General features: G+C 34.7%; 2 protein-coding genes across 2 annotated transcripts; both read right to left on the bottom strand.

Annotated features, from left to right (window-relative positions):
* Positions 1-3,313: 3,313 nt before the first annotated feature.
* LOC140151885 (gamma-aminobutyric acid type B receptor subunit 2-like) lies at positions 3,314-10,044 on the bottom strand. Its single transcript, XM_072174204.1, has 6 exons — positions 9,943-10,044; positions 8,456-8,578; positions 6,790-6,933; positions 5,104-5,292; positions 4,393-4,548; positions 3,314-4,077 (listed from the first exon to the last, which is right to left on the bottom strand). The coding sequence occupies exons 1-6, from the start codon at positions 10,000-10,002 to the stop codon at positions 3,871-3,873; spliced, it is 879 nt and encodes a 292-aa protein (XP_072030305.1). The 5' UTR covers positions 10,003-10,044; the 3' UTR covers positions 3,314-3,870.
* A 280-nt stretch (positions 10,045-10,324) lies between these two features.
* Positions 10,325-21,436, bottom strand: LOC140152237 (gamma-aminobutyric acid type B receptor subunit 2-like). Its single transcript, XM_072174540.1, has 9 exons — positions 21,307-21,436; positions 19,954-20,055; positions 16,261-16,326; positions 14,922-15,119; positions 12,535-12,798; positions 12,202-12,262; positions 11,787-11,864; positions 10,635-10,785; positions 10,325-10,481 (listed from the first exon to the last, which is right to left on the bottom strand). Exons 1-9 carry the CDS (start codon positions 21,367-21,369, stop codon positions 10,325-10,327), a joined length of 1,140 nt encoding a protein of 379 aa, XP_072030641.1. The 5' UTR covers positions 21,370-21,436.
* Between the last annotated feature and the right edge of the window lie 238 nt (positions 21,437-21,674).

Below are 21,674 nucleotides of genomic sequence, written 5' to 3'. Positions count from 1 at the left end.
CTATAGCAATACATCAGATACCACGGAGTGAACAATTATAATAAACAACAAGGAGACAAGGTTATCTATATATAAAGGTAGGCAGCTTGGCGAAATTGTAAGGCTAAAAACTTTTACAGTCCACATTATTTCGGGAAACAATTTGTTATGCGAAGAAAAGGTTTGCATGTCAGTGTTCAAAGAGTGACAGTCCTTTATTTGTCAACAATAGAGTGTTTGTTTACTAAATTAGTTTAAGTGTTTAATGAATTTGTGTTGTAGGACCATTGAAACAATATCCAATTTAACAATTCTGATCAGGGTTGCCAAACCCGCAATTTGGAGATTTTTCCGCGACTTTCGACAATTTACTGTCCCATAGAAACACATGTCTAAGAAAAAAATGGTTGACTTTTCAGCATCAGGTGCAAGGTAATGGTAAGCATTTGAAAATCCAACATTTATTCAACTAAGGGGCTGTGCAATAATTATGAATCCTGCTCAGTCCTGGGAGAGGGTTTGTCTGATATTGGGTCACTCATACAGGAGTAGCTCTCAGGTAATCAATATGTATTTGTTAACATTAGCTGTATTCAGTGTTCAGTGATGTCATTGCAGAATGTATGGGGTTTTGTATTATTGTGACAATTGTGTACTTCATTTACTGATACTCAACACAGTATACTTCATGATCCAATTCCCATTTCATGATGCAGTCATGTCTACAGTAGAATTCATCTCGACCTTTGCAGGACTTAACCCCATTAAAAGCTATTAAACCAAGATAACACTCATTGAAACAGCTCAACTGATTAAATCGGATCTTCTCTGGTTGTGCACAAGTGTCTGTTTTCATGTGCGATATCGCAATAAAGCTGGTATTATAGCTTCAGTTGGGTAACCGATTATAAAGGAAACGAAAGGAAACAATGGTATGTGTACCTTTGTTCACGAAATGAGACAATGGTCTGCTTTTTGTAAACCAGCATTCTTGAAAATGAGCAACATAATGATTGTTGACTTAACACGGTTTGGAAATAATTTCTTCATATTTTTGGTGTTATCTGTGGTTTACATATCCTTCCTAAAACACAAAAGTGCGACCCTCTCCAAACACCTAAATTAGCTAAAAATTTAGGACATGTTACAAAACTATATTGTCTAGAATTTTAGAAGAGTACTTTTAATATTGGCCGGTTATTAACTAGGCAATGTACTATTACCTATAACATTAACTAAAACACCAAAGTACGAATATTTCCAAAGATCTAAATTAGCTAAAAATTTAGGACATGTTAAAAACTATATTTTCTAGAACTTTAGAAGAGTACTTTTAATATTGGCCGGTTATTTTTCACACAGCGACGTTAACTAGTCATATCCCCATACTTTTAACGTAGGGCTATTTGTAGAGGTCACGCGTCAATGGGAAAGAGCACTGTGTATTGTGTATAGGAAAACGGACAGTAACTGCAGTATGTAGCAAAGTTCCTACAGGGGCCATTTTTAAGGTTTAGTCCTACAAAGGGTGGGTGGTAAAAATATTTCCAGTAAACTTCCAACCATCAAACTCAAACTATATGCATTCACGAACCGCGAAAGACGGGTGATCTACAAGATACATGATGTGTGTAATTTTACATTAAAATATTCCACGGCCAACATTCAAAACGCCATATCGCACGCCACTGTTACACTCTTCAAAATGAAACAAAACACTGAAATTCATTGTAACTGTCCCACAAAATTGTAAATATATTTTGATTGTTCTGACACTGCAGTTCAAATTGCGCTGCATCATATGAAATTGCACCAGAAAAAAACCAGTGACCGCGAAAGACGGTGACCGTGAACGAAGACGGATGACATTATGTATTATGTACATAATTCATAAATTAATACCAATATCACAAATGAAAGAATTGTATAAGCAAAAAATTTGTTATCTTTTTATTCAGTGATATTTTTAATAAAGCTTGATATTTTGGCAATTGGAACTTTATTAGTGTCAGGTGAAGTATAAATGCTCATTAGAGTAATTATGTTTCCGGTACAGCTCGGTAATTTGAGGTATCCGAATAAGAACGTTACTATGTTGTGTTTTTTAATACCAGTGATAAGAGCAGACACAGACAACGTTCATCAACGTTCATAAGAACAGGTTCTCTCTTTTTTATTCTTTTTATTCGTAATGCATCTCTACAATGAATAAATACCAACAGAAACAGCTATTCCTAAAAACAACAGTGAATTTGATTAAAGTGGACAATACGAATTTTACTCTGAACGTGCGTCAAATAACGATAAAAATTGTAACAACTAATAGTTATACACCAAAAACATTAATTTTGCTTAGTAAGACGGGTTTTTACCGAGTTAATGACATTGAAATTATAAACGATTCTGATACTAATAAACAACAGTTACACCTTGGTGCACAAGTTTGCATGAAATACTTGACGAATTTAGTTACGACTCGTAAGTACTATATTTTTAACGGTTAGAGTCTGTGTTTATAAAATTAATCAAAAAAATAACGATTGATATTTCTTTCTTGTTTTAGTTTACTTCTTTGCTTAATTAAATTTCTTATCTTATTATTCATTTTAATGATTTGTGTACACATGGTATGTACGAATAATATAAAATATGTAACAAGCAAAAAATGGTGAGTGTGATAAAAGTAAAGTCATGAAAATTGAAAAGGGAGGAGACTGGAGTCAAAAAAATGGAGAAGACCTGGGTAGTGTAGCTCAGTTCAAAAACTTTGGTATTTAAATGACATGAAGGATGCGCCCAATCCTAAATATTATGAAGCAGGGACAACTCCAGTGGTTCGGACACGTAGTGAGATGGAATAATAGCCTTTCAAATACTATTCTTCAAGGTGGTCTTCACAGAGTGGACAGGGATGAAGTTGGAACAGCTAGCGCGAATATAGTGAGAAACATCCCACCGTCGCAGTGTCATCGCCCCGATATCTTCATGGCAGAAATCGCCATGATAGGTTGAATCCACCGCCACGCATGGCCATTTTGTATCGACCTGTTTAATAGTTTTGAGTCGCATAATGGGCCGAAGGACATCTGACTAAGGCTACTGACAATAGCCCCGATTAGCTCGGTGACTGACCTTGCTGTGTGTCGAGTCGAGCATGGTACGCCATAGGTCATATGCTTTTAGATTACCTCCACGATTGGCCTATATAATGCGCTATATAATTCGGCACAAATAAATCAGAATTATTGTCAGTTTTTGACTCAAGACGCAAGCTACTCCCTCAAGACGCAAGCTAACGACTATCATATCTGTTCAAAATATATATTCTAGTGCAAGGAACCAAGGAAGCAAGATTTTCCTCTCATATCAAACTCGTGCATAGCAAATTCACGTGTATCCATCCCGGGGTTTTATTTTAGTATCTCTGCTGACAAAGTATTAAATTACTAGCCAGGCGATGTCGGTGTGCGTCACGTCCTTTATCATATGGGTGTCTATCTCGCTACGAGAGTCGTGTTCCGTTCAAAAATGTCAGTATGATAACAGTCGATGTCTGGGCTATCGAAACTAAATTGGACATGGACAACTATGCGAACAGCTGAAGACCAGGAGAAGTAGATCATGTGTATAATCATTGTCATCACGTCGCCTCATCGCCCAGCTACGGGACATATTGAGAACGATGTGCGTCGCGTCGGGAGAACCTCAGGACCACTCGTTTTTACTACTTTCCTCAAAACATGTTGTATTTGTATACTTCAATTTATGTGCATTTTTAATCACAGGAAGTAAATACTGAACCTTCGACAATTTTTTGATTTGAAGTTTGTACCAGGTGAAACACGAATAAACAAACGGTTTGTCATTTACAGTCATAAAACCCTACAATTATCAAACCACGTTTGTTTCAGAAATCCTAGCCACTTGGTTGACGATACCATGTTCCTCGTTGTCCGTGTTGCCGATATCTTCATCTGCGGAGATGGAAGAACGGCATCCACATACCATACTACAACACCATATGCCACATCCGCCATTGTGTATCGCTTCCTTCTCTGATTTCACTGAGGATTTATAAGCTCCCAGTTTATTCTCCAACTATTAAAGATAAGTGAATTTAAAAGGTAACAAGATTAACGCTTTATTATTATTATTACTACGTATTATTATTATTATTATTATTATTATTATTATTATTATTATTATTATTATTATTATTATTATTATTATTATTATCCTGGTTGGTGGGTGGTTCGATGTTTCATTATGGTGTTACCTTAATACAATGAGACCTATTAACAAGACAATTTGTTTAATTGGATGTACGAGACTCGTCATTAGGTGTGAGATTTGTCCTGAAAATGAGGGCGTTCTATTAATAGGATTTGTTTTTATAATACATAGAGAACATACCTCACTAATTTTGTCACGCAGTTTTTTATTATCATCATCAAAGGATTGATCAATACTTCGCACTCCGTTATTTGGAATACTGGGCGTCATGCTATTTCCGCTCACCACCGTGCTTACAGTTGGTTCTCCAGCTGGAAACTTATACACTGAAACCACCTGACAATTTGAGCAAATTAATATATGACATTTTTTTGCCGAAATTAATTTCACCGCAAAGAAATTCAGTATTTCGCCGCGGCAAAATGTTATTCAATGAAATGGAACAAGGCTTGTTTTCTAACCAATGAGAAGACGTCATTTATGGCGCGCTGAAACTTCAAATGCAAATTCATGAATTACTCTTATTTCAATTCAATATACCACTGATTGGTCATCCATTGATAATGTTTGAAATAGAGCATTACATTGTGGGATTACCATAAATGATGTTTTTTCAAATTATCCCAAATTTCATTTTTTTTTTTTGGTTTACGTCAAACCATACATTGACAATGATGAGAATATTTTTTAAATTCTCAACATATAGGCTATATATAAATTACAGCCAGTGATTAATTTCACTAAACATTCAGAATTTGACGTAAGATCTAGTGTAGGGCAATATATTCAAAAATAGTGTAAACCCTTCGCTTTGGTTAATTTATCCTACATGTATTACATCACTGTTTGGCGAATCAAAATATAAACACGCCATAATAGTAGTTATAGTACCTTAGGAACGAAGAGAACAGCGAGAGTGAGTGTTGCGCAGAAAATGATGATGCATGATGTAAAGATATAGAGCGCCGCCGTGTCATTACTTATCAGGAAGCTAACGGAAACTCCCACGATACAAAGCACTACGGTGTTATAAACACAAATTCCAATTAATTTGCTGTCGTTGAGGGCAGAAATTGTTACCTTAAAAATGAAACAAATCACACAAATCAAATTTAGGAAAGAAAGACCTGCTTATACAGGGTGTAACAATAAGATTTGTACAATTTTGAAAATAGAATGACACAAGTATGCCGCCTATTATTTGGTTTGATATTTATATGTCTATCAAGATCATTTCTTTAGCCACCAGATACGCTTTGTTGCAATAAAATCGTAGGTATACAAGTGAAGATATGGCCAACTATGTAGCCTAGTCTTAAAACCGCTTGGGCCACTTTGGTCACTTTTGTGTTACAAAAGTGACCGAATAGAGTTGAACCACGGACCAGTTGGACGGTGCTCTTATGATAGGTCGATTTAAACAATGGGGTATTCGAAGTGGTAGAAATGATTACATAATATAATATCTCCTTAAGTTTTTGAAAGTAACAACTAAGCACTGACATAACAACCTCATTTACTAGAAATCGTGGCTGCAGCTCAACACCTTCAACGCCAATTCACGTTGGAAAACCGTATTTTTATGGTTGTGACATGGAGCACATGGAGTCAAGCAGAAACCATAAGATTGTTTATAGATCATTTTCCAAACTCACGTCTTCCATCAACGCATACAATTACATATTTATAACTATGAGAAATATGTAAAATTTGTTGACAGAAATGCTGGCAATAGTGGTCGCCCCGGTACAGCTAGAAGCCCAGCTGAACTTAATTTCAATGTTTTTTATTGTTTTGTACTTATGGGTGCAAAAACTGTTCTCAGTTTTACCAATGATATCTCAGGGATATGAGAAATTTATAAGATAATTTGAAAGAAATTTCATGACTTTCTTTTATAGATTTTAAAGAAATATCATATTATTATTAAGTTCATGTTAATTATATGAAGAAACACCACTTATAATTCTTTTGTGTCAGTTCAATGCACGAAAAGCACAATCTACGCGGTTCAAACTTGATATACGCAAACATGGCAAAAGTGGCCCAACACGTTTTCTGGACGATTTAATTAATCGAACATAACTTTTGAATCCAAGCTAGTAAAGAAACCAACTAAACGTCTTCTTTTAGCCAAGATATTACTGATTCTAATGCATATAACATTTGTGCCGTAACTCTTTTAGTTTTTTCCTGAGAAGTCAAAATGCAATTGTACAAATTTTATTGTTACACCCTGTATGTTTATTTTAGGTACAGAATGACACTATTAGTGTTTTAAAAACCGTAAACTCAAACAGTTTTTAAATGTATAATTGTTATTCATTGATGATCAAGGAAACGTACATTTGCGTATGGTAGGGCTGTGTGGGGGATTCCAATGTTGATGCTTTTAGAAGGTGGGATTTCCCACTTTTTCTTCTTTGGACAGAGTTTAACATTTAGTGATCAGAAAAGTGGATATGACAGTGTGTCCCCTTAACCGTAGGCCTATACGCATGAGGGACACGTGTTTTTATTTCATACCCGGCTTACTTACTTTACAATTACATTTAAAACATATTATAATACCATTACCTTCCTTGTTTCCCAAGCCAAAAAGGTACCAAATATGAGTAACAGTCCTTTGTAGCCGTAGAGAGCTACTAACCAGTAGATCATCTTATTCGAAGTGCATTGTTCAATGTATGGTATAATTTGCTGATTCAAGATTTCCGTTTCCTGAAAAATGTCGATTTTATTGAAACAACTTTACACTAATTGCATTATTTATACCATTTGATCAACGAGATAAATGAAAGTGAAACCGGTGATTGTTATTCATTCAAAACTCTTCAGAAATATCCATGTTAATGCTTGTTATTTGAATAACATTTGCAAATCATGTATAATGCCCGAGAATAAAATATGAGAGTCATTCTACAACTGGCCTCAAAATGATAATATCGTTCATTTTACTGCAGTGATAGCGCCATCTGTTGTTATTAAGTTTATGCCGTATATAAAACTATATTTTCAGACCATAGAATATGAAAACATGTAATTTGATAAGTAAATTCCTGAATGGGATATGCGGAAGGTTGGGGAGGTATCGGGCGTAAAAAACGCTCAATATAAGTATGAATTTGAGATTATATTCTGATCTACTGGACTTGCGTTTTATGAGTGGCAATATTTTACAACCTATCGGATGCATCATCAAGCCAACTGATGTTAAAGCGGCAAAGGTTAACCTGTGAAGCGGATGTTGTGTCACAGGTCGAAGATGAGCCAAACCTCTGAGGACTCTTCTTGAATTTGTGCGCTTATTTTTAAAAGCGTGTTAGTTCACGGGAGTTAAATGCAACAAGGGGTGGTACAACCTCCCTGTATGAATAGGGTTAATGATGGCAATTCTAATGTCTACTTTGGCTTTACACAAAATACCTTATTATTATATTATTATTTTAATTGTTGCCAAGCTTCCGCGTCAATTAAAATTACGAAAATTACCATCTCGTTATTTCTTGAAATGATTTAGTCTTTTCGTGAGAAAAGCCAGGATGACTTTATCCTTCTAGACTTTGCCAAAAGCCTAATATGGTCTCCCATAGGTTTATTCTACACAAGGCTAAATACTATGACTATGGCATAAAGGATCACTTATGCAGGAAAACCAAGTTATTTACGGTTACAAATTCCACGTACATTTGATTTTCAGCGGAATATCAAAGGAAATTAAAGTCCATATCCTTACAAATAATTTCCAAAAATTGAAATGAAAATAATATGTACTGTAGAATGGGCCGTAACGTAACACCCCCTCTCTCGCCTGGTATTAAAAGTGGTGGGCAACTATTGTTTATATGAGCGCAAATGATGGATGAACGATTAGTTTAAGTCATTTTGTGCGTAAAGAAAAGCCGACTGAAACAAGCATAAGCCAATCACTGTATAATAATGCTCAAGTGAATCCTTAGCCCTTGGTAATTAAAATAAGTTTGTATTTTTCTCCTGGAATTTAAAGGTCCTTATACCGAGGCTCACCCCCATCAAAAAGTCCATATTTCTCATAACCCCAGTGAAATATTATGCCTGTGATAAAGTGTATGGGCCACTATGTTCATGATGATACACATTTTTGTTTCTAGAATCCAAATTGAAATTGCAATTGGAATACAATTTGTTTTCACGGCCCTTAAAGATGACTGATCCCCTTTCAAAATTTAGATCCGCCCTTGATTTCTATGTAATCGCCACCTACTCTTTCATATAAATCAATCGCTTCAATGTGTAAGGGATCAATCAGCTGCCATAATGTCAATACTGACACATCGATGCAAAAGAATACAAACACCATGATGAACAGATGATTGTCAGTAATGACCTGAAATGGATAACAATCATAGATGATTAACAATATTAGATGAATAACAATCTTAGGTGAATAAAAAAGACAGGAATAGACATCAAAATAGGTATTACTCATGCTTGTTACAGTTTCCATGGTAACTTCATGGTATCTTTACTTTTATGTGCACTATCACTGTTATCACTGTCCACGTTTGCTGATAATTTTATAGAAAGGTCGTCGACTACAGCAATTCCGTAAAAGTGGAGAGAAAATAAAGGTTCGTTTCTCAGTGGATTTGTTTGCTATGAAGCTTAAGTCCCATTCAGTGATCCCAACGGAAGTATACAAAAATTTAAATTGTATATAAGTCCCTTATATACAATATGTGAAGGATAAGTTGTTATACTAGTTATTAGGAATTTCTAAAATGAAAAATTTGGGCCAAAAAACAAGAAAAAAGTATTAATGACAAAGTTGAAGCCCCATTGAAATACATGTAGCTTATTTACATACTATCAGTATATGAATTACAGATTCAAGTAACTGTCTTATTTTGTCTTTCATACACGGCTTTCAGCTGAACTACTAGCAGGTTAATATGTTAACACATCTATGACAATGACAAAGGTACCAAAATCTGAATTTTGATGATTTTTACGATCGTCCGGATGAGTAAATCACTGAATGAGCCTTTAATTAAAATTTTTTAGCTGATTGCCCCTCGCAAAAGGGTGAACAGAATCCGAGATCCTTTTTGAAAAAAAAAAGAATGGTTTGGCCTAAAATGTTGTTCAGTATTATGGTGTCAGGGTTTTATGGGTCGAAGAATTCATATTTGATGTCAATATCAGGAATTCGGTCGGTTCATAATACGATGCGCCTCCAGCGTTTACTGCGGGAGAGGTCATACGAATACAAAATATCATTGTATGTTTAAATATCAATATAATGATGTTACACGCGAATGCGCAGTAAAACAGTAATTTATCATTATAGTAGACCCGTTTTCTATCTATTGATCACACGGAATCACATTCACGTGAAAATCCAATGGTGACTAGAACGGCGACGCGATGTCGACACTCTAGGTCAAACATTGTACTGGCAAGAGCAACCGCTGCCGACGCATCGTATTGTGAACCGCCAGAATTAGCCTACTTTTGACCTTCAAATCATACAACGCCGCCGATTATCAGCTCACAAAGGTCAACCTTTCAAATCTGTCGTCTTGCCTTCAGTTCTAATCAAGATGAGTTGAGTAATGGAGAGTAAAACTTGTAAATCAGGATTTGACCTATTTTTCACCTTCAAATCCAAAAAGCTCTGAAGGGTCCATTTTCACAGACGTCTTAGTACTAAGCGCATTACAAAAATTTAAATTGATTGTTTTGTCTTACCCTTCTTTTAGGAGTTTTTAGAGCAGCCACTCGATACACACGCCATGTTTTACTGAACATGGAACCAAACCCAAGTACAAAACCTGTTGAAAGTAACCATGCCCGGACCTAATGATAACAAAGATTCAGTAAGTACTGTTATACCCTGAAGATTAACATGAAGATACAGAAGAAGAAGAACATGATGGTGTTGATGACGATGATGGTAATGAATGGTGGTGGCAATGAAGACGAAAATGACGAAGATGAAGATGATGATAAAGAAGAACGGAAAATTACGAACAAAAACGAGAAGAAAAGAGGAAGATCACGAATAAAAACAAGATGAAGAAGAACAACAATAACATGAACAACTACAAAGATTCACGAGGCATTTCATTCATTAAAATATTTGTTCGTTACTAACTTGGCATGCTATTTCAAAAATGTTCATGGAGACAAGGTTACTATCGAGTCCTCCAACAATCACACTTGCATAAATCAAAATGCTTCCTACGATGATAATGTTGTTAAGGTTCGGACTTGACATCTTTACATTTCTAGAAAACAATAATAATACAAATATATAAATATCAGAGTATTGTTTCATCAACACAGGTGGATTGTTATCATCATCGTCGGGATCATCGTCATCATCATTACATCATAATAACAGCCTAAATAGTGTTATCATGGTTATAAGATCCACAAACCTTTGTGTTCTGTATTTTATGTTAAACCCAAAGAAGAAACCGGCTGTACACAAACCAATTCCAGCTAAAGCAGAAATAATAAAATATAGTCGCAAACTAAGTCCCCGAAACTCGCGGATAATTGCAGTATGATCTATTGGTACATATCCATCTGGAAAACAATTGGTTGGTGAAAACAGGAGTAGAAACAATCATGTTTTTTTACCATATGAGTTCACAGTGTCACACCATGAGTCCACAATGTGTCATTAACCATGTTAACGGGGTATAGATTTTTCATATACCACGAAGTGAAGTGATTAGCAAAATGACATTGAGCAGCAGTCGTATAAGGGATATTCTTAAACACTTGAAAATGTTTCTGCAATCTTATTGGTTCTCACAAATTAAAATTTATAATAATTTGCCATAAAATTGAAATTTTATATAATGCATTTCATATTTAAAAATATTTGGTATCAGAAGGACATTCCCATTTTATATTCAGAATGCAATTTGATGTGTCTGATGTGCTCTCATATCCCACAAATATACTGTGCAAACACTATACAATCGCTACCCGATTTGAGTTTTACCAAGTTAAACCTAAGGTTCGGAGGCTATACCATGGTAGAATTGCTCCCCGATTTGAGTCTTACCGATCTTAACCTAAATCCAGGTGCTTTATTACCTTTTTTGCGTGCCGCTCCTAGGAATGGACTTCAAAACCCTAGAATCGCTGCTAGAATTTTGTCTGGCTAATCTCAAGATTCGAAGAATATACTATGGTACTGCTGCCCATTCATAGGAATGGACTACAAATGGCTACCCGATTTCAGTTTTGCTGAGCTTTTCCTTAGTTCGGGCTGGCGAAACCCGGGTATAGCGACCGATTCTTGGGTTTTGCTCAAAATGATACATTTATGCTTCCATCCACGTGACAGGTAAGCTTATGGCAATAAACACACCGGTGAACAGATTGTGATTGTATGTCGTTACGGGCGTTATAACGAAATTGCCCATTTAAAAGCACCTGAGCATTCAAACTAAGGTCCTTAATGGAAAAGAACCACGCAAGAAGGGTAGAAGACATAATAATAAAGAAGTACCATAGGATGCGCTATAAATATTAAACAAATTAAACAAAATAGAATGAGTATTACTTTCTATTACCTTTCCATATGACGTCTGTTTTCCATTCGAATCTATCACCAGCTATTGAATACAATCCTACTTCAACTTGTTCATATCCTATTAAAAACAAAAGAAAGGTGGTAGTGGAACATAAAAGAGTGTTATACATATATACTTGAAGAAAATACGATGCAACATCAACCGGTCGTTTCAAGTTAAGAGTTTCAGTATAGGTTTTGGTTTTGGTTACGTTGTTTCGTATTGACTGACGTCATTATTGATATCTTTGCCTGTGCCATTTGTTAGAAACTTAAAACTTGTAGCAAGCAGTTATGGTATTCATTTCAGTTTTTAACATAATCATGTGAAGGAAAAATTTCTTGGTTTGAAGTTACCTGATTTAAGTATACAAAAGAAATGTTTAAATTTCACAGTGCAAAATTCACAAGCCTACCTTGCATTTGTCCGATTTTAGAATCTCCCCATAAATCTCCGCCTTTGAATATGATATTACCCTGAATATAATAAATTCAACGATAAAATTTAAACAAAGGTGCTTGAACTTTATAGTTATTTATCAATTTTATCTGTATTAATCATCTCGTACAAGTGGTTGTTGGTGATAATAATGATGATGATAAACAATGATGACGATGACGATAAGGATAATTTTGATGGTGATACCGATGATGTTGATGGTTATGATGGTGATGATAACAATAACAATGATAATATTAATAATAATAATAATAATATTAATAACAAAAGAGCGCTTAAATTTACTCACCGACATCCCTGTAAAGTCAGTTTCGTTCAACAAATCCAAAAACAATGAGGCCATTTCCCAGTCATCGTAGGTAAACTCTTCCAGTCGACGTTTTTTACCATTTGCAAATACTTTGTTTTTTAAAACTTCAGAACTTCTATTTAACATTAGAGCGATAGCCCATGCCGCATCATAACCATTGGGAGAGTATTCACTATATGAGTAGCGGCTATTTGCAGGCCACAGAAATCTCTGCCGTAGCTCTTTCTCCAATTCAGGTGGACTCTAAACATGATAATAATTATAAGAATCTTACGTTGGTTGATATAACGTAATCACAATAAATCAACACACACACACACACACACACACCCCATCATGAAACCCGTTCCACTTATATTACATGTTGTGTGTATATCTTTGCTAAAACAAACTATTAACAGTACCTCTTCAATATTAAGATTTAAGATATGCTAATACCCTTACCCCCGTAACCCCTTAACCTCATTAGCATATCGCGATGGTCTATCTTTAAGGTAGACTAGGTATTGTTGGTCGAAGCAGTCATTATCTAAATCAATATATTATTGAAAAATAACACTCTGCTTGATTTATTGTTGTTAATGAGTTATGTACGTTTTACAAACGAGCTGTTGTTTCAGCCCTCTTTACACATAACTCGAGAACCACAGGACCTATAATATTATTCCCAAGTTGAATATAAAAATATATAAAATAGTATAGCATAGATTTGTTATGTTTAAATGGTAATTAAATTGTCAATCTGGAACTAATTGCTCTGTCAAGAAAAACTTTAAATAATTATATAAATAATAACAGCTCAAGAAAAGGTTCTTTTCCACGGTTGCATATTTTTATTGTTTTGAGCTCTTTTTGTACACGACCTTGACTTTAAATAATATGAAATGGCTGTTAACACATGTAATGTACGTAATGGGATTTAATATGATGGCCATTAAGACAATTATTTAATTTTGTGCTTAAATTTTTCATTATTTAATGGGAAATCAGGTGGCTTAAATCAACTCTAAGTAAATTACGAAAACACCAGGGCAAAACAGTACTGCAAGAACGTTATCATAGGTGAGCGAGTTGGGAAAAGTTGAGTTGCTTAGGCAGAACTCTTGGATACTATAATAATAGTTAAAATTTTACAATGACGTTTTCAACAAAATAACTACGCAGACCACAATCAATAGTTCACTTCCTCTAAATGTCTGCACTTTATAAACACAGCACAAAGAAGTCCTTTACTAATGTAACCCGTCATCATGAAATCTTAACATTGTGTTGTGACGATTTGATAGACATAATTGTGTACAGTATGAACCGCGCGTTTTTCACAGCTCACTGTTTCGTTATTATAATGATTTTTTACAAACAAAACGGGTGATATTAATAGTTAAACTTTCCTTTCACCAAAATAACTGCGCAGACCACAATCAATAGTTCACTGCCTCTAATTATCTCGAATAAAACACAACACAAAAAGGTTCTTTACTTATTTGATAGACATAATCGTGTGCAGTTTGAAGAGCACATTTATCACAGCTCACTGTTTTGTTATTATAATGATTTTTACAAACAAAACAGATCATATTAATAGTTAGACTTTGCTTTGTATGTTCAATATCCTTGACTGTCTTTAATGTATTATTTTCTTCGTTGTCCGCACGTTCATTTTGTACGTGCGAAATCTTCAGACCTTGCTCCGTAAGTGGCTTGGAATAGATAAACAATGGCAAATCGCAACATCTGTTACTAAATAACGACCGCACGGTGCGTTAAGTTTCATGTCTCGTCACTGAAACTTGCCTGTTGTTTTCTCTCTCTTATACTTTTTTCTGTGTTTCTTCTTTTATACATTTTTCTTGTTTTGTTTGTTATTGTTTTTATTTTGTGTTTTCATTGTATTTAATTGTTGCATTCATTTTGTATAATAATACCTCATGACCATATTGTGCCATCGAGTTTTTCATACTTTTTTCTTTATATTGATTTGTTTATTAATTCTTTATAATGAAATATTATGTCATCAAGTATTTCATGTTAAGGTATGATTATACTCCGTTGAATCGAACTTAGGTTGACAACTTGAACACTACATGGCTTTCACTTTTTAATTTTTATATGATATATAAATACCTAGACGTGCAGCACGTGCTTCTACGTAGGACGTATTAACCAATGAAAATCATGAGGTATTATTAAATTATTAAATAAAGTATTAAATTCTTATATACTAGTACCTATTTGAAGAGCGAAAAGGTACATTTTCAAATTTAAGAAATATGAAAACTATTTGATGGGGGAAAATGCATCATAAGTTTTCGGTCATAAAAATGCCCAGAAATTTAATATACTGACGGGGACACTCTGTAACTCACCAATTGTGCAATTGTCGGGTTTTCACTAGGGCTCATATTCGACCTGTCTATAGTGAATATAGTTGCAGATAAAATAGCTTCATCCATCTCTTCTACTGTACATTCAACTTCATTGTTTTCTTCTCGCCACCAGAAGGCATCGTACCAACCATACATGATCCATACATACCCAGAGCCTGTCATGGAACTCTTGTAAGCCTGTAATAAATCGTTTTTAGGAGTTGCATTCAGAAAATCCTAAAATTTCATTCAGAAAGTCCTAAAATAATTTAATATTTATACGACGAATAATGATTGGGCAAAATGTAATATATTTTATACACATCAGCGAAGATAACTACGCACCCTCGCACATCCTGATCAATATTTTGCTTTGCATTATTAAAACTAAATTTATTTTGTTTATTTGTATTGGCTTTGGTTGTTCTTTCTAATATTTTAGGAAATAAGAATATGAATAAATGTGAGAAATGATGATTCATTGTTTTATTTCTCTGTTCTTATAACATTTTGTGTTAGTGTCCTTGTCATGCCTCATTGATTCAAAGAGAGTTTTCTGAACAGGCAAAAATCTACAAGAAAATGAACACAATGTCTATGTATGATTCTTGAACTAGTTCATAACAAAGAAAGTTTACTTCAAAGACAAGCAAATGAAATGTTAAGATATAATGAGCGTTTTGAGCGTTTCGACAGTATTTTGTGGGACATTGGAGCACATCAGAGATATCGAATTGCATTCTGAATACGACGAATGTCTTTCTGATATCAATTAAATTTTTTGAAATTTACGATATAATACAAATTTTATGACAAATTATTAAAATTTGATATTTTTCACATTTTTGATATATAACAGTCCTCGAAGTACATTTTATAATTCTAATGATATATTCTTAAAGTGTATGTAGCTGGGAGGAAAAGCCGACGATCAATTGAAAATTTTAACCGTTCATATTGAAGATATGGATTTTTTCCCCAAAAGACCTATTTTTTTTGGTGTTTTTGGAAAAAAAATCTATATCTTCAATACGAAAGGTCAAACTTTTCAATTGATCGCGGCTTTTCATCCCACCTACATACACTTTAAGTATAAATCATCAGATTTATAAAGTTTACTTCGAATACTGTTAAATATCAAAATATCAATTTTAATAATTTGCCATAAAATGTGTATTACATTGCGAATTTCAAAAAATCAAAATTATTTGATATCAGAAGGACATTCTTCGTATTCAGAATGCAATTTGATATGTCTGATGTGCTCTAATGTCCCACAATAAATACTGTCCAAACATTCATACCCCATCCCTTAAGTAGAATAAAAATTATACCGTACCTCACATATTATCAACCTGGCCATATGTTTGTACATTGACACAAAAATGATCTTGGCATCATTTAGCTGTAAAAATTGAAAACAAAATGTCAATGAATGGAAAAGGACTCTGTACTTAATCTCCTTCTAACTGACATGACACCAGTGGCGTACCGTGGCCGCCCCTTCTCCGGGGCTGAAGAAAATCCAATTTTGCCGCCCCTTCCTCAACAGCCCGAAAAGGTTGCCCCAATTTTTTTACGGTCGTTTGAAAAAGTGAAGAGCAAAAAAAAAAAGGATTTATAGGTGCTACCGCCCCAAAAGCAACACATTTTGATGTATAGTCCATTTTTTTCACATTTCCGCCCTTTTTTCTTTACTAATTCTTTTTGCCGCCCCTTCTTCTTCCGCCTCCCCTCTTTTTGCCGCCCCTTCTTCTTCCCGCCGCCCCAAGCTTTGACCCCTGGGGGCTGGCGCCCCCAAAGCCCCCCCCAAAAAAAACGCGCATGGACACTATACCTTCTGAAGGGTTCTGTTCGTATTATGTTCTAATATATTACAATAAATTACTTTACACAGAATAATTAATAATATTAAGATATCATATATAATATAAGATAATACCCCATGGTTACGAGGTCTTTAAGATATTTGGACATCCAAATTATCCACCTTTGTTTCAATAACAAAAGATCAATTTTCCGACATTCCAACAAGTTGAGTTCAGAATAAATGAGGGCTTTAAAAGTATCCCTCTATTTCTTCTAGATGTGATCAGTGTTGTGATGTGATGCAATCATGTATAATTGCAGATCATGAATGCAGCGAAGGAATCTTAAGACTTGTACATAATTATATTAAACCAAAATTATATAATTATATTTAACCAAAATTTTATGTCACACGACACAATTGTAGATAATTATGTACAATGGTTACTTTAGCTTTAAATTTACACAAGGGGAAAATCAATATCACACGTGTGGCATGCAGCATTTTATGTCACACTTGCACATAATTATTATATTAAACCAAAATTGTATGTACAGGATGATCATCACATGTTCGACCGTAATATTTTGATCGTATGAATAAAAACGTAGTGTTATTAAATATCTCACAAATACAGCAATGTTGCCCGGGGATTCTTGCAGGGTATGCGTATTTTAATACACTACAGTCGTAAAGTTGCAATTTGCAAATGTTACAATATGGCTTTAATGAGGCAAACATGAGCTATTTTAAAATTTGTTTTTCTGATGCCATTTGCTGGATTTTGAGATCACTATTTGTAAAATGCAGCATTATCTGTATATACGAGCTTATGCTTATAGCTGGAAAGAAAAAAAGCAAGGTACACCAACTTGACGTTGTTCCCCCACGTCAAGTTGGTGTACCTTGCTTTTTTCTTTCCAGTTGTTCATATATTCAAGGTATCCTCTTGTATCATTTATTGATCCTTGATGTGTTTTGTGTCCTCGTCCGTTGGATTCACCATTATCCACTTTTACATGCTTATACTTTGGTTGCTTTGGAGACATGTTTTGGGAAGTCATTTATGACGAACGATAAAAAAAAACCGGGTCTAAGATTGAGTCTTTGGAGGTACCATATTATGCACAGTTTAGCCTTCTCTGACATTACGCTATTGGTGTAAGTTGTTGATGCTTATAATACGATGCTATGTTGTCATGATACTAATGGTTGCTCAAGCAATTAATATGGTACTGATAACAAGGATGTCTAATAATAAACCTAATTTGACAAGAATAAAGCCAAATTTTCATGCAAATTGCAACAGAAAACACATGATCACTCAGATAATTATACTCATTAGAAATGCTCATTTACATGACAAAACCTGCACTCATGCAATTACCCGTTCATTACAATGAGCCAAGGCTGGTTATACAATTACCGCGATCCGTTTGTCATGATTACGGCGTAATAGACAGAAATATGTAAATTTAAAAAGAAATAATACTTTCTAATTATTCTTGCATAGACGACATAAAGTCAGATAATTTTATGGCAAATTATTAAAAATATCAATATTTGCCATAAACTTTGCCATATCAGAAGGACATTCCTAGTATTCAGAATGCAATTTGATGTGTCTGATATGCTTATATGTCCAACAAAAATAATGTGCAATTTTAATTCACTTCAACAGGAAATGTATTGATGTTGAAAGAGATGGACAGTTTCTTGGTTCAGGAGAGTACTCTCAATTGGCAAAGATGCAGAAAGCAAGAAAGTCTCTCAAGCAACTCAAAAAATCTGATTTACAGCGCGACAAGCATCATTTAAAACACAGTTTTAAAAGGGATGTTAAAAGGCATATCTATATATATCTATATCTATAAGTGCCTCTTTAATAATATAGATATCATAAAAATGCATCATCATCCAAAGGTGGATAAAATCCCTTAATTTACATAATATATTAAATTAAAAAACTGAAAATTATGCAATTTTCCTGGCAACACTGCTCCCACGTTTGAAAACTACCAACACTTTTTTTTCATGATATTACTAGACCAACATCTTATCTACCTACCCTGAACAGATAATTGTGAGAAAAGTGTTACTTTGGGGATTACATCAAAAAAACACCCCTATTTTACATAATGGTTTCACCCACTTCTGAAAATGATTTGTTTGTGTTTACATGATTTTTATAGAGAGGAAGGATGTCTTATTCACTGTATAAAAGAAGGGTACTGAACATGATTTCCTTCATCCTGAAATCTGACCTGATATTTGTACATTTTGTTACATGTGAAAATGCTGAAAATGCTGAAAATTGGGCAAATTTACATTTTGGCGGTTGCCATGACAACCAAGGGTGCAGAGGCGATATGAATGTCATTCCTGTTGACTTGGACCCAAGGTGCATCCATGCACAAAGTTTGAAGAAAAATCATTTTTGAAGTCTGCCAACACTTGCTTGATTTTTACAGCAGACCAGTCTTAATGGTTACTTTGTTTTTAAACCTAACACAATTAAAGGGAGAAATCGATATCACATGTGTGACATGCAGCACTTTAATATTGCTTCTCAGAGGATGATTTAAGGAAGCCCCATCAAGCACTGCAAACGTGTTATCACTAGAGTTTCAACTGCCACTTTACTTTTCAAATCCCATTGAATTCTGTGCAAAAGATGTTGTTTAAGAATTGTGCGTGTGGCATTATTACTTGGTCGATTTCAGAACAAAAGTGATATGCATAAAGGATAATTCACACAGTAGGTAACATAAAATGTGAACCAGGCGGCGGATGACATGATCGAGCCGGCAACTTGTGAAACCGCCCGGCCGTATGGCATTTTCCAATATAGTCGGTTAGTTTTGTGGGGTTCATTATCGAACCGCAAGTCAACACAGTGGCGTGGTGGGAAGTGTTTAAATCATCCTCTGATTGCTTCTGTTCTTTCTGTTGTTATTTTAATAATGTTAACTTGCCATTTCGGAAAAGAATGTCTACCCCCAATGTTTACTATATCGTCCTGACCCCGGCTTGGTAATTCCAATATTCCAACAATTATTAATTATCGACTGCTCAGTGCCAGAAGTGGGTAAGTGCCATGTGTAGCTGCCATGTGTAAATTATTATAATATTGCTAAATGTTCACAGAGCAGCTATGCACTTACCCACTTCTGGCACTGAATTTTATGTTTCTGCGATTAGTTTTTCTTCTAATGATCTTACCTTAACATTGGTAACTGAAACTCGTGGATCCTTGCCAATAGTCTCTGAAGTTACGATGGTGAAATTGACAGCATCAACTAGTGACAGGAAATTCTCAATTGCCTTAGAAAGAAGTTGATACCAAAAAAAATCGATCTAACAATGTAAATTTTCACTAATACTTCAAATTGTTTGATTCAAGTGTTTGATCTAGTTTTTTATAGTTTTCGTTTGGTTTTTATAATTTGTAATTCCTTTGAATGTGCGCTGCAGCTTACATGAGACCCGAACAACCCTTATGTGTCTCCTATGCAGAAATATTTTTAAAAAAAACATTAGTTACACCGGGCGACAGTTCGCAAGTCATGTCCTTCTTCTTGTCGATTTAACTATTAGTTAAGAATTGTAAGAGACCCACTCCAAACAAAAGCCTGGAGTTTTCATTAGAGAATGAATTTGGAGAAAACCTGCTGATAATTACAAACACTCGCTGAGCAGCAAGACCTTCCCTCTAAGCTTTTAATCCGATAAGCTGATTATCTATTGTTTTCATGAATTTGAAGACATTCTTTAATGTATTTCTGAGCTCAATCATCTGAAATTACTGGTGCGTGAGGCACCCAGGCTGGTGGCTCAGCATAGTATTTTACTAACAGCAGATTTTTTCCAAATTCGTTTCCTAATGTATTCGATGATGGAAACTTTCACATAACCTTCAAAACCTTGTGCTAGCGCATTGAACATGTATGTTGAATACAAAAAAACACACCACAAAAACAAAACAAAAACATTTTTATCAGCATGATCAGTGGATGAAATTACAACAGATTACACAACCATGAATTCAACACAACAGCTTACAAAACCTTTATGAAAACGGTCGATTTTTCTTTGTCTAAGAGTTAGGTTATTCGCCGTAGAAGTGACGTAATAAGAGGATTAACTACCATAGCAATATATGAATAACATTTGTGAATATATCGCCCTGCACTCATTAGCGCCAATCCGCCTTGAAATGTGTGTCTGGGGTGCAACACACCACCTGTGCATGTCTGCAATCATAGATTGAATACAATACCGGTTTCTTCAAAGATACTAATCTTACAGGTGCGAGTGATCAACATGATATGGATATTCTAGAATTACGATCCAGGTGCTTTGACATCTATGGTTTAATGCATAGGTACCGCGTGAACGTTGTAGTGCAGGGTGATATATTCAAAAATTGTATTCATCTATCGCAATGGTAGTTAATCCTCTTATTACGTCACTTCTACGGAAACACAACATGGGAAGTCTTGAATCAAAAATTGTCTTTGACGATGACACAACAAAAATAACATCAACAAAAAATAAGAAGTAAGAAGTTCGTACCAAGGAAAATAGTTCATGATTCTGATGGATTGTTGCCACCCTTTTCCATCCGTGTTCTCTCATCAATCGAATTATAGGAGGGTTAAAAGACAGCTCAGCTGTACAGGTCCGATAGAAATACGGGTATTTATTTCGATCAGAAAGTGCTGGCGATCCGGTGGAATAGGCTACCTAATTTGGATACCATAACAGAACATAGTCAGATTATAATTATATACCATAATTTTTCATCATAGTTTCCTAGATGTCATCTCTGGTGTCTGTATTACCATTTGTGTATAATATATAAAATTCGCCTATAACGAGCGTATTTCTAGAGTAAGGTAATCTAATATTTATCAAATATTGAATGTCCGTCACACTTTGTG

This window comes from Amphiura filiformis, chromosome 5 (assembly GCF_039555335.1).
Source record: "Amphiura filiformis chromosome 5, Afil_fr2py, whole genome shotgun sequence".
In the NCBI taxonomy this organism is placed as follows: domain Eukaryota; kingdom Metazoa; phylum Echinodermata; class Ophiuroidea; order Amphilepidida; family Amphiuridae; genus Amphiura; species Amphiura filiformis.
The sequence above is the reverse complement of the archived record's forward strand: the minus strand, read 5'-3'. Positions and strand labels throughout refer to the sequence as shown.